The sequence below is a fragment of the Aspergillus bombycis genome (assembly GCF_001792695.1).
Source record: "Aspergillus bombycis strain NRRL26010 chromosome Unknown contig00019, whole genome shotgun sequence".
NCBI lineage: Eukaryota > Fungi > Ascomycota > Eurotiomycetes > Eurotiales > Aspergillaceae > Aspergillus > Aspergillus bombycis.
The window spans coordinates 126470-142148 of record NW_019170021.1 but is presented as its reverse complement, the minus strand read 5'-3'; the positions used below and the strand labels follow the sequence as shown (position 1 = coordinate 142148).

At 48.7% G+C, this 15679-nt stretch overlaps 6 protein-coding genes across 6 annotated transcripts; 5 read left to right on the top strand and 1 right to left on the bottom strand.

The window, feature by feature from the left end:
- Window positions 1-72: 72 nt before the first annotated feature.
- Window positions 73-1871, top strand: ABOM_002707 (MFS transporter; the record flags this gene model as incomplete). The annotated part of the gene is made up of 6 exons (XM_022529837.1): window positions 73-222; window positions 274-396; window positions 451-560; window positions 612-841; window positions 964-1597; window positions 1673-1871. The coding sequence occupies 6 exons, from the start codon at window positions 73-75 to the stop codon at window positions 1869-1871; spliced, it is 1446 nt and encodes a 481-aa protein (XP_022391703.1).
- Window positions 1872-3289: 1418 nt separating this feature from the next.
- ABOM_002706 (SDR family oxidoreductase) lies at window positions 3290-4060 on the top strand (the record flags this gene model as incomplete). Its single annotated transcript, XM_022529836.1, has 1 exon — window positions 3290-4060. One exon carries the CDS (start codon window positions 3290-3292, stop codon window positions 4058-4060), a length of 771 nt encoding a protein of 256 aa, XP_022391702.1.
- Window positions 4061-5073: 1013 nt separating this feature from the next.
- ABOM_002705 (inorganic phosphate transporter) lies at window positions 5074-7075 on the bottom strand (the record flags this gene model as incomplete). Its single annotated transcript, XM_022529835.1, has 6 exons — window positions 5074-5276; window positions 5333-5487; window positions 5544-5630; window positions 5686-6346; window positions 6403-6830; window positions 6900-7075. The coding sequence occupies 6 exons, from the start codon at window positions 7073-7075 to the stop codon at window positions 5074-5076; spliced, it is 1710 nt and encodes a 569-aa protein (XP_022391693.1).
- Window positions 7076-8919: 1844 nt separating this feature from the next.
- Window positions 8920-9831, top strand: ABOM_002704 (alpha/beta fold hydrolase; the record flags this gene model as incomplete). The annotated part of the gene is made up of 1 exon (XM_022529834.1): window positions 8920-9831. One exon carries the CDS (start codon window positions 8920-8922, stop codon window positions 9829-9831), a length of 912 nt encoding a protein of 303 aa, XP_022391704.1.
- Window positions 9832-10333: 502 nt separating this feature from the next.
- Window positions 10334-10764, top strand: ABOM_002703 (cupin domain-containing protein; the record flags this gene model as incomplete). Its single annotated transcript, XM_022529833.1, has 2 exons — window positions 10334-10431; window positions 10494-10764. The coding sequence occupies 2 exons, from the start codon at window positions 10334-10336 to the stop codon at window positions 10762-10764; spliced, it is 369 nt and encodes a 122-aa protein (XP_022391706.1).
- Window positions 10765-11416: 652 nt separating this feature from the next.
- ABOM_002702 (C6 transcription factor) lies at window positions 11417-15439 on the top strand (the record flags this gene model as incomplete). The annotated part of the gene is made up of 6 exons (XM_022529832.1): window positions 11417-12078; window positions 12138-13027; window positions 13080-13834; window positions 14352-14707; window positions 14771-14826; window positions 14892-15439. 6 exons carry the CDS (start codon window positions 11417-11419, stop codon window positions 15437-15439), a joined length of 3267 nt encoding a protein of 1088 aa, XP_022391705.1.
- Window positions 15440-15679: the final 240 nt, after the last annotated feature.

Sequence of the window (15679 nt, the reverse complement as noted above, 5' to 3'; positions counted from 1 at the left end):
CTGTTCTCTAAGGCAAAATCTCTACCACCCGTACACTCTTTTCCTTACATACTATCCGCGACTCATTCCACTATGGCCATGGCAGCGACAACAGATAAACAAAATACGGCCGCATCTAATCAGGTGGAGAACATGGATGAGATGAAGATCGAAGCCGAAGAGAACTATGCCGCGGAGCACAGGCAGCAAATGCAATTATTGAATGCCCAGATTGTCCGCAAGGTAAATAGGCCGCATGGTGGAGATTAGCTCTGCGCTCATATATCACTACAGTATGATATATGGGTACTGCCTCTTGTGTGGGTCTTGTATGTCATTTCGTATCTTGACCGTGGAAACATCGGCAATGCAAAGACTGCGGGGGCGCAGGAGGACCTTGGTCTCAGCAGCTACCAGGTATGTTAAGTCACCGTACCATCATTCCGAGCTATTGATAACACTCCAGGATAGTGGTCATGGGTACTCAACTCCTTTTACATTACATACACCTGTCTAGAGTGGCTAGTTCTTTGCTGGAAGATTTTCCCAGCCCACATCTACGTGACAGTATTATGTGTTCTGTAAGTCCAACACATGAAAGGGACTGACTGGTATGGTTGATCTCAACGAAGCATCCAGCTGACAACCGAAGGTGGGGTGTTTGCGCAATGTGTTCAGGGCTTGTCCATAACATGGCAGGGTTGGTCGCCTGCCGAGTCGGTCTGGGTATTCTGGAGGCAGGATTCGGTGCTGGCGTACCGTATTACCTATCATTATGCTACAAGCGCCACGAACTGGGTACTCGCGTGTCTATCCTTCTTGGATCCAGCCCGATTGCCAACTGCATTGCAGGTGCAATTGCGTATGGGATTTCCCAAATTCGCTCCCACATGGAGCCCTGGAGGCTAATATTCCTGATCGGCAAGTGACCTAAATCTAAGAATCCGCTTTCAGTTGGATTAAATGCTAATTAAACTATGTTAGAGGGGTCGCCGTCGATTCTTATGGCTCCCTTGGTCTGGTTTCTACTTATGGATTCTCCCTCGACGGCAAAATTCTTCACCAACGAAGAACGTACGTTCGCAGTAGAACGCATGGAAACCCGCGACACAACGCGCAAGAGCTCACTCTCCAAGGCTCAGTTATTCGCCGGATTGACAGATTACAAAAATTACTGCCACGCATGTCTCCATTTCTGTTGCAACTATTCCTTCGCCGGGCTATCCAACTTCCTTCCCACCATCGTCCATGAGATGGGTTATGACTCCGTGCAGGCACAAGGCCTCACTGCACCGCCTTATTTCGGGGCGTTCCTATCCAGCATACTTGTTGCCTGGCTCTCGGACCGCTATGGCTCGCGCGGCTGGATGTTGGCCATATGCGCTAGCGTCGCGACCGTCGGCTACGCCCTGTTAGCAACGCAGACAGGAACGGCCGTGCGGTACGTAGCCATCTGGCTGACAAGCTGTGGTATTTTCCCTGCATTGGCGATCAACATGACCTGGATGCTCAATAATAATGCTGGGGATACCAAGAAGGGAATTGGAATGTCATTGCTCGCTATTATCGGTCAATGCTCTTCCTTTCTCGCCTCCTTTATGTATCCCAATAGCGCTGCGTACGTGTCCTTCGCTACCCCCTACTGCAGCCCTATCTCTCAATATCATCATTGATATGTACTGACCCGCGATAGACCATACTTTGTCAAGGGAACAGCCATTGGCTCCGGTCTCACGGGCATTATTGTACCGGTTGGATTGGTCCTTCATTTCTCCTATGCTGCTGAGAACAGGCGTAGAGATCGGGAGTTCGGACCTGTGCCACAGGGTGATGGCCCCATTGACGTTAGTGCTGTTGGCGACAAGCATAATCACTTTCGCCTGTTGACCTAAGCAGAGAATGTACTGTTGTTGCTACACAGTTTGCATGGGGCCTTGGGATACATATACCTGTGGTGCGGATTGTGAGCTATTTGTGATCAGAATGATTTTTCGAACGATGATTCTAGGCAGCATACTGCAATCTCCCCTGTCCTATAAACACACATGTAATCAATCACAGATGCCGATATTGTCCTAGTCATGGCGTAAGTTGGATGATGTCAAGAACGGTCGGAATTAGCAGTCTTTGGAATTCCAAGAGAATTCCTCTCCAGTAGCTAAGCATAATGAAGTAAGGCTTGCGCTCGGGGATCTACTACATCTGATGATAAGTCCTTTCCCTCCAGTTTATCGCCAAGTATGACAAGCACGAATATGCACCTAAGTGTCCTCGACCTGGGGCATTGAGAAAACCCTCCCAGTCCACTCCAGAGTGACCTGTGTGAATATGTCATCTTGGTTTCTGATCTACGTTCCAGGCTCGGAGGAGGAAAGGTGAGTGTTCCCTTGGGTCCACTTAATGGAAGAAGAGTAGTTGGCGGCCTAACAGTGCGCGCCCTCCTTCTCCATGTTTTCCACAACACTTAGCTCAAATCCTGCATGGCTGTACCTTTGATTGGAACACTCGAGAAGCCATTTTGCTCTGGAATGTATGCATTGATGTTTAACGCAGCTGAAATGAAAATGCATGTGCTCTGTACTTATGTGAAGAAGAGTAATATACTGCTCGGTGCCTTTTGGCTGTTATCTTGCTCTGGCCATCTCACGTCTTCAGATGTAGGGACCTATATTGATTGATCTACATGTGCTGTATGCATCTCTATGCATAGGAGTATCTTCTATCGTTATCTTTGTCATTCATTCTCTTAGATTCTAAGCAGTCTCGGGAATTGTGGGCCGGTCTTAGAAAAGGTAAACGGGGGCGCTAGCGGTAACCTTATTATGGACACCACGCAGCTTTATAAGCCGTCTAATCACATAACTAATCATTAAATACTGCACAGCATATAGGGAAGTGGAGTAGTATAGTGGTGTGAATTTCCCCTTTCGGAGTGGTAGCTGTAATGGGCCGTTCCAAACTGTTTGATCATCAGGAATTTAACCTCAAATTAACCTCATCATGTGTTGCAGTGGCCCTGCGCTAGCCAATTGCACACTCCATAGGGTGCAGGTTATAGTAGATCCTGTTGGTAGACTTCTTCCTTCAACATATTGACATGTAATCATAATCCAGTAGTGCTTAGAAATACAGAATGTGAGGACTGACACAGTGTAAGGTCTGGCAAACAGGAGGAATCGTGGTACATCAACACTATATAATGGGGTACCTCAAGCCATAGATCGCATATTCTTCACACCATCGCAAAGTCCTTGAACACACAAGACCAGAACACTCAACCCGAACTCTTTACAAGATCCCTTTACCCAAAATGAGCTCAAATCCGACCTATTTTATCACTGGCGTAAGCCGCGGCCTGGGTAAGGGACTGGTGGCTTCTCTTCTACAGCAACCATCTACCACCATCATTGCCGCCGTTCGCGATCCCACCACCAAAGCTTCCCAGGCACTGCTCGACCTCCCAAAGTCCGCAGACTCTAAGCTCATCATCGTGAAGCTCGACTCTGCGAACGAGTCCGATGCATTCGCGGCCGTCAATACGCTCAAGACGGACCACGGAATCACATCCGTGGACACCGTGATCGCAAATGCTGGCATCTCGCACTCGGGCACGTCCATCAGCCAGACCACCACCGCGGCAACCCTGGACCATTTCTCTATCAATGCTATCGCGCCTGTGACACTCTTCCAGGCTACTGCTGACCTGCTTAAAGCTAGCAGTACGGGCCGTCCTGCATTCATAGCCATCAGCTCGGTTATTGGTTCTATTGCTGGCATGGATCAGATGAAGAGCTTCCCTGCAGCCATGAGCCCCTATGGCGCGAGCAAGGCGGCTCTGAATTGGTTTATGCGCAGGCTACATTTTGAGGAGCCGTGGCTGACGAGTTTTGTCTTTCATCCTGGCTTGGTGACAACTGATATGGGGCTTGCTGGGTTGGAGAGTATTGGTATCCCTCCTGAGGCTGTAGGGGCTATTTCGGTTGATGAAAGTGTTACCAACATGTTGAAGTTTATTGAATCGGCTACTAGCGAGACTAGTGGGACGTTCAGGAACCATGACGGTTCTATCCTTCCCTGGTAGTGTGGAGGTTCTGTTAGGCTAAACGCCACTTATTGCTTTTGTGGGAATGCCAACCGTTGAAGTTGCTAAATTGGGTCAGCGGTGTCATTCCAAGGCCATGTCCTCTCTCAACATCATATAGATAGGTCCACTCAACTCAACAGGAATTCAAGCATCTTTATCTGTCAAACATATTCGTTCTACTTTCTGAACTGTAACTCAATTACTTGCTAAACTCTCTCGGTTTACAGTGTATGTATTTCTATAATCACACCCCTGGGAAGGAAATTACAGTAAAAAGAATTCTAAAGCTTCCCTTATCACCCTGTAGTCGGTCTTAGTAAAGTATAGGGAATATATTGTCACATTGATCTAATTTCTTTTGTCTTCCGTTCTGACAATAGAAGTAATTCAACACTAATAGTGACATATCCCAGGGTACTCTATTCCCTTCCCTATCAAACACAGGATACATGACTAAACAACAAAATATTAACTTGCAGCCAACGTCCTTCACCATATAGACATATAATGATAAAGGTAAATCAAATACTGAATCAAAGACCCTACAGGCAACCCAGATCGTAAGAGACGCATGTGAAGAAGTCGGCTTATCGAACTGTCTGGGTTTGTTCAGAACAGCCGAACCCATACAGCTGTTGCAGAGTGCCATCAATGTCTACTTCACTGTCGTGGCTATTGGCGTCATATAAAATCCCAAACCAGCCTCCTAATTAGCGCGCGTAGGAGTCCTACATAACTAGGATCACTAACATTGTGGCGTATAATGGATGCTTGAAATGTATTATTAATTTATCCTTTATATCAAGCCGAAATTAATTGTATAGTGTATGTATATGCTCCTCAAGGTAGCTTATGCTGTCAAATCACGACAGTAATTCCACGCCGACCATAGAGAGAAATGAACAAAAGAAAGGTATGTATGTAAAGTAGTTAGTTCTGGCCGGGGGAAATACACGGTCGATAGGTTAAGCCACGTTGTCGAGTAACATAAGCTCACCATATCGGCCGGGCTAGTTGGCCATACCCCAGCGAGGCGCGTTCACGATGATGCCGACTAAACAGCCGGAGATGATACCGGCGCAAGGGAGGGTGATGATCCAACCCATGTAGATCCAGGCAACCATTCTCCAGTTGATCGTTCTCCAGGTGCCGTTGCACAGGCCAACGCCGACTGTAGAGCCAGTAATACACTGGGTGGTGGAGACGGGGAGTTCTGCAGGCACGAGATGTTAAAGACCAACGCTTCAAGGGGTTTCAGAGGTGACATACTTAGCCGAGTGGCGATAATCACAGCGATGACCGCACCGAGTTCCATCGTGAACCCACGAGAGGGAGAGTGCAGTGTCAGTCGGTTGCCTAGGAAGCTCATGATATGATAGCCATATGTCCAAATACCAATGACGATGGCAGCACCACCAAATACACTGGGCGATATCAGTTAGCGTGCGAACTCTCCTGCATTTTAACCAATGAGACTTACAGAACCCAGATGGGGACAGGAGTCTTAGCGCCGTCAAGGGCGCCACTTTTCCAAATAGCATAGATGGTGGCATATGGACCAACAGCACTAGTCATGGTTAGTATCGGTCTATTCTTGGTCTAGCGAAGTTGGGAAAGCTCACTTAGCAACATCATTGGCACCATGGGTGAAGGCAGCGGTAGAGGCCGTCAGAATTTGGAGGAAAGAAAACATGTATTCTGCTTCGTTATCATAGTGGGTAGAGTGTGCGTGAGTCTTTTCGAGGTCACCCGCAAGCTTGCTGTCCTTCTTCTGGGCGCTAACAATGTCCTGCTCAAGACCACGGAAGAGGGCCTTCTTGAATAGCCAGAACATAACTGCAGGGGTATACCAGACTCCCTCAGGACGGGGACCGCAGACGTTGATGACATCTTCATCCGCATGGCCTGCACCATCTACCGAGCTTGAAGTCGCGTGGGGCTCTCTCTTAAGATCGGGAGAGGAATGCTCACTATTGTTTTCGACATCGTCAGATCGGTCGGCTCGCAGTTCGTCCATGGTTTTGTGACCTTCATAGTAGTTTCGAACGGCCTTCACATGCGCAGGGCGAGGGGCCACTTCCCCACGGCGTAGGAGAAGAGGGCCTTGGATGATATGCCAGGGCGTGAGTTGCCAGTCGCTCATGATGACCCGGCGGTAGAGCCAGGGGCAAAGGAAGACAGCAGACAGGACAGAGACACCAGCACCAACACCAACCACAGTACCAGCAATCTCACCACCCCCGAGCTCAATTCTGCTTTTACCACCCTTCCAGACGATAAGCACTGTGACTTGTCAGGTATCTAGTCAGGAAGGGTCTAAGGGCAAGGGGCACACATACTAGTAAGGAGGGCGGAGGTCACGAGGAAGTAGAACGGAACGGTATACAACGCCTTGAGTGCAGAGTTCCGACGCAGCAGGATACCATACTTCGTGATCAAGAAGATCAACGCAGCAGCCACACCGGACAACAGAGGCGCGATAATCCAGGCAAGGAACACCTGGACCACGCCAGAATTGATATCACCACCCCACCAGATAATATTATCGGCTCCAAGAAGAGCGATGCCCATTCCCAGAATCCCTCCCAGAATGGAGTGAGTTGTGGATACTGGGAGACCAATCTTTGTACAGATACTAAGGTATATGGCTGAGCCAACCACTGCACAGCACATTCCAAGCATCAAGAGGGGAGGATTTTCTTCGAATAAATCGACCTTGACAATTTTTGTCCGGATGGTGTCAGAAACACTGTCTCCTACGCCGACACTATAGAATCCTGTTATCACTACCAGATCCAAAAGCCAGATGTCAATAGTGAGCCAGGGGCAAGCTTACGCTCCAGCAAACTCCATGATAGATCCCAAGACCAAGGCCTGCCAGAGCTTGATCGAACGCGACGAAACAGACGTCGCCCAGGAGTTGGCAGCATCATTGGCACCGATATTCCAGGCATCCAGAAAGGCGAATATTGTCCCGATGGCGAAAATGTAATCGTATTGATGAAGAGCCATCTTGGTGGATGTCACACAGCAGGAGAAACTCCAGGCCGAATCTTCACTTTTTGGGGATTTTGATGGCAGATCAGGGAGGGAAAGGCAACAGACGATCCGGATCAGACCTTTATATTTGCGTTCGCACTATTATAGTGTTGCTACGCCTCCTGAGCGTTTTCTACATACATGAAATGATGCCAAGAGGCCTAAGACAGTCCGGCTCCGCCGAGCTGCCAAGCCTTCCTCTACTGACTACCCGCCGACTAATCCAACTCCACAGACCAGCACGTGTCCGACAGTCAATCTTACCAGCATCGCCAAGCCCGCTGAGGCCTCAATCACTCGCCTGCATGCGAGCCACGCCACAAATACACTAGTTTGCGGGCGAATGCTTGGAGCGGTGCGGATACGATCCATGTGCTCAATCTCACGCTTCCCATTGGCACAAAGCGCAGTCTCTTGGCCCCGGATTAATCTTGAATGCAACCATGAAGCCGTTTAGCATAGTTTTGTTGCATGAGAAATCATCCAAGGTGGTACTTGGCAGAATGGGTGTATCTGATTCCCTCTGCAACAGATGCCCTCTTATAGCCCTAGCCAGCATCTGATGCTCGAGTACAGCTTTCCCATTGGTTTCGTCCGAATCTACTCACGAGGAACCAAACGCCATTTCCTCTCTGGATTGGATGTTGGTATCAGGTGCATTGTTCAACAGGCTCGGATATTGAATCTCAATTTGGTGATGTCGCGTGCCCAGAGTTACAAGACCCTCTCAGCTCTTCGACCTGGCCCTGGAGGAGTTGGATATACTCCACCGCTGTCTCGAGTAGTTTTACCTAGCCAAAAACCCCCGAGTAAGTACAACATCCGTTGTATCATGCGATTAGCAGGATCCTTTGCATTCACACCTTTGTGCCATTCGTTCCCTCATCCCCCACGCCGCCCATCTTCATTATGCGCGCCATTTGGTCCAGCGCGACTTTCATGCGATCCCGTTGGCATTTCTGGGCGTCAGCATGTTGCCTCTTCCGACATTTAACCGAATTAGACACTGCCAGAATGTTGACTGAGCCTGCTCCGACGAACCCGTGTTATCCTGCTGATGTCGCCTCATCTCTCATACTGACATCCCACACATGCGTTCTAGGAGTCACATACCTTTCGGTCTAATCTCGACCAGCTTTTGTTCTCTAGTTCGGGGGCAAGGCAAGCTCGTGTATTTCGAGCCAGTTGGGATGGGGTACCCGGTTGCAAGCACGTGCGACATGGTTGGTATATAGCAAGTATCAGCGCCAAGTTCGGATCCTTGGGAGCTCCTGAGCACCTCTGGCCGATTGGGGCAGCTGGCCGGTATATATAGCTGCGACATAGATGGAGGGATCTATTCAACAGACTATCTGTTATTAGTCATCTTAGAATATAGCGTAACCCACGGGCGAGCGGCCATCTCAGCAAGATCTCTAGGCGTCTTCCTCAATGAAGCTATTCAAAACACCAAAGAATCTGCATATCCATAGAAATTTCGAACGGTGTAATACTTTGGGCGTTGAGTAAGTTCATCACCTGGAATTCATCATACTAGTAACATTATGCAATATTCATCAAATATCAAGGAGGTGCTTAGTATGTATAACTATACATTTTAACATCTACTCCGGGATTAATCACTGAGCATAAAGCGGCCCTGAGCTAGTCCCATTTCGGAAAAGGAAAGCTGCATCATGCTTGATTCTTGAACTAACTTACTTGGAAGTTGGAAGTTTGAACGCTTACGTGTCCGTAAAAGAACAGCTCCTAAGTTACTGACCTCCAGTTCTCTTAACCCAGTACTATCCTATACTACAATTATCCAGCCGACACACATGGATTCCATCCATCTGAACCAGACCTTTCACCACTCTACCACAACCCACAGGTACCAAATCCGATGGACCTCTCTTGGGCATAATGCCTTGCCACCTCTGATCTTCGTGCACGGCACCCCCTGGTCGTCCCGTGTCTGGGATACCTACGCACGATCATTTGCCAGATATTTCCATGTCTATCTGTTCGACAACCCTGGCTTTGGCGAAAGCCCCCTTGGCCACCCACTCCCGGGCAAGGAGGGCGTCATTACAAAAGAAGTCGCCTTGGATGCCGATCTGGCACAGCAGTCGGAGGTCTTCGCTGCGCTCTATCACTACTGGGCTCTAGATTGGAAACATGACAGGGCCCATGTCATCGCACATGATCATGGAGGGCTGATGACCTTACGGGCTCATATATTGCATGGCTGCGAGTACGCAAGCCTGTGCCTCATTAATGTGGTTGCGTTGGGGCCATTCGGTCAGCCGTTGTTTAAGTTGGTGGCGGAGAATGAGGAGGTGTTTACCGCGTTGAGTGGCCCGGTTTTTGAAGGAGTTGTGGAAGCGTACATTCGAGAAGCGGCATATACTGAACTAGGGAGGGAGACGATGGACATGTTAAAAGGGCCGTGGGTCAGTAGTGAGACAGGGAGGAGGGGCTTTGTGAGGCAGATGGTACAGGCAAACAGTCGCCATACCGACGAAGTCGAGGGGAAATACCCAGATGTCGGCAAGAAGATGCCGGTCAGGATTATTTGGGGCAAGGAGGATAGGTGGATTCCGGTGGAGACTGCAAACAGACTGAAGGAGAAGCTGTGCGCTAAAGATGTGGTAGTGATTGAAGAAGCGGGGCATCTAGTGCTGTACGACCAGGAAGGAAAGCTAGGGGTTGAGTTGGGCTGGTGGCTGGGCTCTTTAAGCCAGCAATAGGAGTGATACCGTATATATAGGAATATATGCTAAATAATGAACAGCTTACTGTGTATTTGAGGTAAAGATGGAGTTCTTATATCTTGGGTATGTACACCGTGTTTCTATCATTCGGCCTGCACCTGAAATCCAAACTAGCCCTGCTAAAGAGATATTCAATCCGGACGAGCACCGACAAAAGCTAATAATCTCCGTGGAGGTATTGATGTTGCTATATGCCTTCGCTTTGATCTTTCTATTATTTCCAGTCTGGATGGATACGCATAATGTACCTACTAATTGGCTTAGAACCTGAGGGATTCGCGATTGATATCTACGGGACGGCGGTATTGATGTCCTAATTCGCTTATTGTTTCGGTAAATCCGAGGCTGGCGTATACACTTATGACAGCACGCCGAAAGGTCAGGATATATAAGAGCGCTCAGCTGTCTCCAAAGTGGCCCAAAACCTTTATCACGCCACTGTTATTCTATATTGTCATACACAGACACCTAAGTTACGATGTCTGTTCCATTTAGCCACCATGCCAATGCGCAGGCAACATTCACGCCACCATTGATCGCCAATGGAAATGCTTTCCTCGGGGACATCTTCTCTAGGTATGTCGTTCATCGCCATCATCCACTCTCGCATAGTATGCGTGCTGATATATTAATTATAGCGACAAAGATAACGTTGAAAAGCCCATCACTGCTGGGTTTTTTCGTCTCGAAAAAGGCTCCTCATTGGTGCACACATATATATGTGACGAAATGAAGCTTATCACCGAGGGAGAGTTCCAGATCTCTGACGAGACAGGGCAGACGGTGATCGCGAAACCAGGAGACGTGTTCTATTTCCCCCGTGGTACGAAGGCTACCTATACCACTGAGTCCTATGGTGTGGGTTTCTATGTACGGCTCTTCCTTCCCCTCCGGTCAGACCAATGTTGATTGTGTAGGTCATCCAACGCGCTCGCAAGGTATAGTGAGCAGCTCGTCAATGAGGTCTTATCCTCTTTATTCCTAAGGTTGCTGGATTGAAGGTGGCAAGAAAATGGATTGGAAAATGTACTTAAAGTAACCAATCAACAACGAGAATAGTAGCCAGTGAACTCAATGTGGCCAATCAAAGGCCCTTTAAGTAACCCACAGGACATCATCGATAGAGATGTACCTTAAGCCCCAAAACAGGATCAGACAACAGGAATATGTTGATCAGTCAAGGGGGTTTCGATACCTAGATGGGTAATATGAACAGAGGGCTGTCACTGGCTGTTTTGAATAATATAACCATCAGATCATCGCGGGCGACACGCGCCATGGAGGTCCGGAACAACCTGTTAGACTAACACAGTAACAGTAACTTCATATATTGCATGTCTTGGTCCTTTTGAAATTGATCAAACCAACAGAGTAGCTTGTTCAACAATATATCCACTTGGACAATTAAATGAGTACCAAAACCGATCAAACGGCTACTCTGTAGTGGGGTTCGTTAATGATATTGGATCTACCAAGACGACCCCACATCAATGCCGCTTCTATCCGTGCCACTTAGCTCGACACATCTCCATACCCGATTTATTGTGAAGGAATAGTCACCATGCCTCCCAGCAACCAGGCCAGAGCACCTGTTGGCCGCGGGAAGACGTATAAACGCGGTTATGTGGCTTGTGTGAGCTGCCGCGCTCGCAAGGTCCGATGTATTCTAGGTGATGAGCCGCCGTGTGCTAAGTGCGAGCGGGAACATCGCGAATGTGTGTTTGAGACGAGCCGAAAGGTGGGGAAACACCGACAAGCTCCAAGGTGGTCACTGTCACAAAATTATGTTCCAGAGAGCTCGCATGGCCAGAGCGTCCAGGAGCGACCATCGGACACTTGCCAACAGGACGCCAATAGGACACCAAGGGTGATATCGAGCACCGGATCTGAACCAGACCCACTTCAGGTAACAGATTCTGACACTCATGGTAACCCATCCTTGTCTGGTCGAGTAATGGCGACAATTTTGGCTCGACCTAGAGATGCGTTGGATGTGCTTTTCGATGCTGCTCGGCCCGATGTAGGTGAATCGCCATCCTCCCAGACAAGGGAGCAGGGGGGACCGGCCAGAAGCAAAACCCAAATGGCTGTCTCTGCAAGCGGGCTAGTTTCAGTCTCCGGTCTATCACACCCTAGCGAATCTGTCCTTGACCTGTGGGACAGGTGTCGATTTGTACGGCAAGGATGGTTCACGGCGCAAGAAGCCGTAACGTACCTAGACTTGTATGTCAATTCACCGAAGCTGGCCTTAGAAGTAGAGGGGGACAGACTAACGGACATAGGTTCTATAAATATCTGGCACCTCTTTCTCCTGTTCCTACAGTTGCATATTATGATCATAAAAACCATGAGCAGTTGATAGTTGAGGAACCCATGCTCTGTTGCACTATATTAATGATAGCTTCACGGTATTTCGTCTTACCGGGAGCTGGTGGGATCTCTCGGAGCCATTTTATTCATCACCGGTTATGGCAGTACTGTGAACTCCTAATCCGTCGTATTATGTTTGGACAGGAAAAGTACTCCACCGCCAAAACCAGGATCGTAGGCTCAATTGAAAGTCTTATCTTGATTTCGGACTGGAATCCAAGGTCCGTTCATTTCCCACCTGAGACGGAGGGCTGGGATGGTGAGCTGATCTCACCAGCATACGACCGCCGGAACCGACTTCAAACAAGTGAAGACGTTCCCCTTATTCGATGGCGTGAGGATGTGTTTGAGCCTGCAAAGCGATCGGAACGCATGTCGTGGATGCTGCTTGGTGCCGCAGTGACTCTTGGTTACGAACTGGGCGTATTCGCTGACGGGTACTCCAATACTCCCCTGTTGGCCAACTCTCAGCATGTTCGAGTATATCGAGCCCGCAAGCTGCTCTACACCTATGTTACTCAGATGGCAGTTAGGATGGGCTGTCCCTCTCCTATTCTAGACAATGTACTCTTCGCCCCGGATCCATCGCAGGACAATATAACGGAACATAAAAATAGACAATGGGAGGTGTATATGAAATCATGGACCGAATTGACTCGTCTGATGAAAACAGCATCCGCCATGTTCTTCCAGTCAATTTCTTATGTGAAACAGCAGCTATCCTCTGGCCGCTACAGTACCCTATTACAACATTTTGCGCCGTCCTTGGCTCAATGGCATGATGAGTTTAAGAAGTCCACGGGTATGGTGTCTTTTTCCATCCGAAGTGTACAAACTAATGCATATTGGGTCAGATACACCAAAAGTACTTGGGCCTTTGCTATTAATTGAGTATCATCACCTCAGAGCGTACACCAGCGCCCTCGCCATTCAAGCTGTGGTCGAGAGGGCTGTTGTGAGGGGGGTCAGCTGGATTGGGGATACCAGCCGTGAATCTCTCGATGGATGTGTTCTGCCTCACGATCAAGATTTTATTCGTGATGTTATTCTGAGCAGCAGTAAAGTTCTTCAAATTGCCACTGAAATGGCAATCGACGGAATGTTACGATACGCACCACTCCGCACTCTCGTGTGTGTCACCTCTTCATCAGTCTATCTCCTCAAGGCCATAAGTCTTGGGGCGCACCACACTGATCTACATGCCTCTCTCCATACATTGGATGAATGCATCTCGGCGTTGCGCTCGTCCGGCACAGACGACATGGACTTTTCACTGCGGTACGCGAGCCTGATAGAGAAGCACGTCGATCGGTTTCGGGCAAATTTCATCTCTGAGCGTGTTGCGACTATGAATCCAGATCACCGTCGCTATCACCTACAGACACCAGAGCCCTTAACCTCAACACAGTCGCGGGAGCAGCCCCATATGCACAATGCGACCAGCAATTACTCAGGCCAGCAGCCTACTGATGCTTTTGTTACGCCACAGATGGATTCATGGTGGGCCCAGCCGTTTGACCCAAACATTGCACCTTTCAACTTCAACGGTGAGGGTGTATCTATAGGATTGGAGTTGGATTCGTTAGATTTCTTGTTGAATTTACCACAGGTGGGAGGTGAATAAAATGTATATCTTATAGCCAATATAGCAATGAGAGATCAGAATTTATCAGATAAAATTCCATCTTTGCATGAGTAAATGTGTCGCGAATGAGCATTGCTGCATTTCCTTCCCGGATAGTACCGGCTGGAGCTCCTCTTCGGCATCTTCCATATACCGCGCTTATCCGAACCGAAACCCGGGAACAACAGTGTGTCTATCCACAACGCAGTGATGTAATTACTCCAGGTAGCGATGAAAATGCGCGGTTGCTGTTATGGGCTCCGAGGTCGGAGTCATTGGATTACTATAGCTGTACATTTAAAAGGTATACTCTCTTCCAGTTATTTTCCTTCGTCGTGTAGTAGACATATATATGTATATATGTTCTACGATCCATCATAAACCCAACACACAACACATAACCCACAAAATCACAATAATGTCAAAGTCAATCGTCAACACGAACCCCTACCCCTTCCACTTCGAATCGAGCACGCCCGTACAAACTGACACCCATGGCAAGACGCAAGACATACCAGTCACCATCCCAAGCAGTCGGGGCAAGATCCCTTCCCTCCAAGCCTCCCGACTCCGAAGCATGGTTCTCGAAGCCCACAATGATCCAAACAAGATTGTTGCCCATGTTTGCAGCTATGACGCTTTGAGTTCCAAGTTGTGCGAAGAAGCAGGATTCCCTATCGTCTTTCTTGCGGGATACGCCATGGCCTCGGCGTTTGCACTGCCGGACACCGGATACATAGCTTTCCAGGAAGTGGCAGCCAAGGTGCAGGAGGTTGTGAGGGCGACTAGTGTGCCTGTGCTTGTCGATGGTGATACGGGATATGGGGGACCTATGAATGTGCGAAGGACAGTTGAGGGGTATGTATCTGTCTTTCATAATGTTGTCCATTGATTTGATCGTGCGCTGACGAACTGGTTCAGGTTTGCACGAGCTGGTGCTGCAGGAATTATGATTGAAGATCAGACATGGCCAAAACGTGAGTTCACCGCTGCATATAATAGTCGCATTATGAAAAAGTTTGATGGGACTAACAAGCTACAGGCTGCGGCCACACAAAAGGCAAAGCCGTCGTCTCCCGAAGCGAGGCATACGCCCGCTGGCGCGCAGCCGTCGACGCCCGGAACGAAGGCCTCGATATTTGGATCATGGCGCGAACTGATAGTCTCATCCACGGCTACGACGAAGCATTAGCAAGAGCTCGGGAGGCTATCAAGATTGGCGTTGACTGTGTCTTCGTCGAAGCCCTCCCCGACCGTGAAACAATGTTGCGTCTACGAAAGGACCTTGACTTCCCTGTCTTTGCAAACATCATCGAAGGTGGGAAGACAGAGAATCTGTCGGCTAAGGACTTGGCCGAGCTGGGATACTCTGCCGTTGCGTATCCCTGGACGTTGGTGGCGGCTAAATTGAAGAGTATTCGGGAGACACTTGAGGCCATCAAGGGGTCATTTATGGTGGGTAAACCGCCTACAGTTTTGTCGTATGAAGAGGTTTGTGAAGGTGTGGGGTTCAATAGGTACTACGAGATGGAGGAGAAGTATCAGTATGATGGCTCGGCGACTGGAAGTAATGGATACCAGTGGGCTTGATTTAGAGCCATGCTCGAGGAACCTCTGAGGGATTATGAAATGAGACCATGTCTAGTACTCATTGGGTGTGCGTATCGCTCAAATAGCTAAAGTATCGCTTATTTATGAAATGCCTACCAACCTAGTCTACTCCGGGGTATGAACCGACGAATGCTTGCACCAAGTTCTTACTGATTCACTCTTAAAGTTAGAAGGACCAGAAAGCTATTTTCCATTTGACCAAGGCCTATGCAGTTGGCC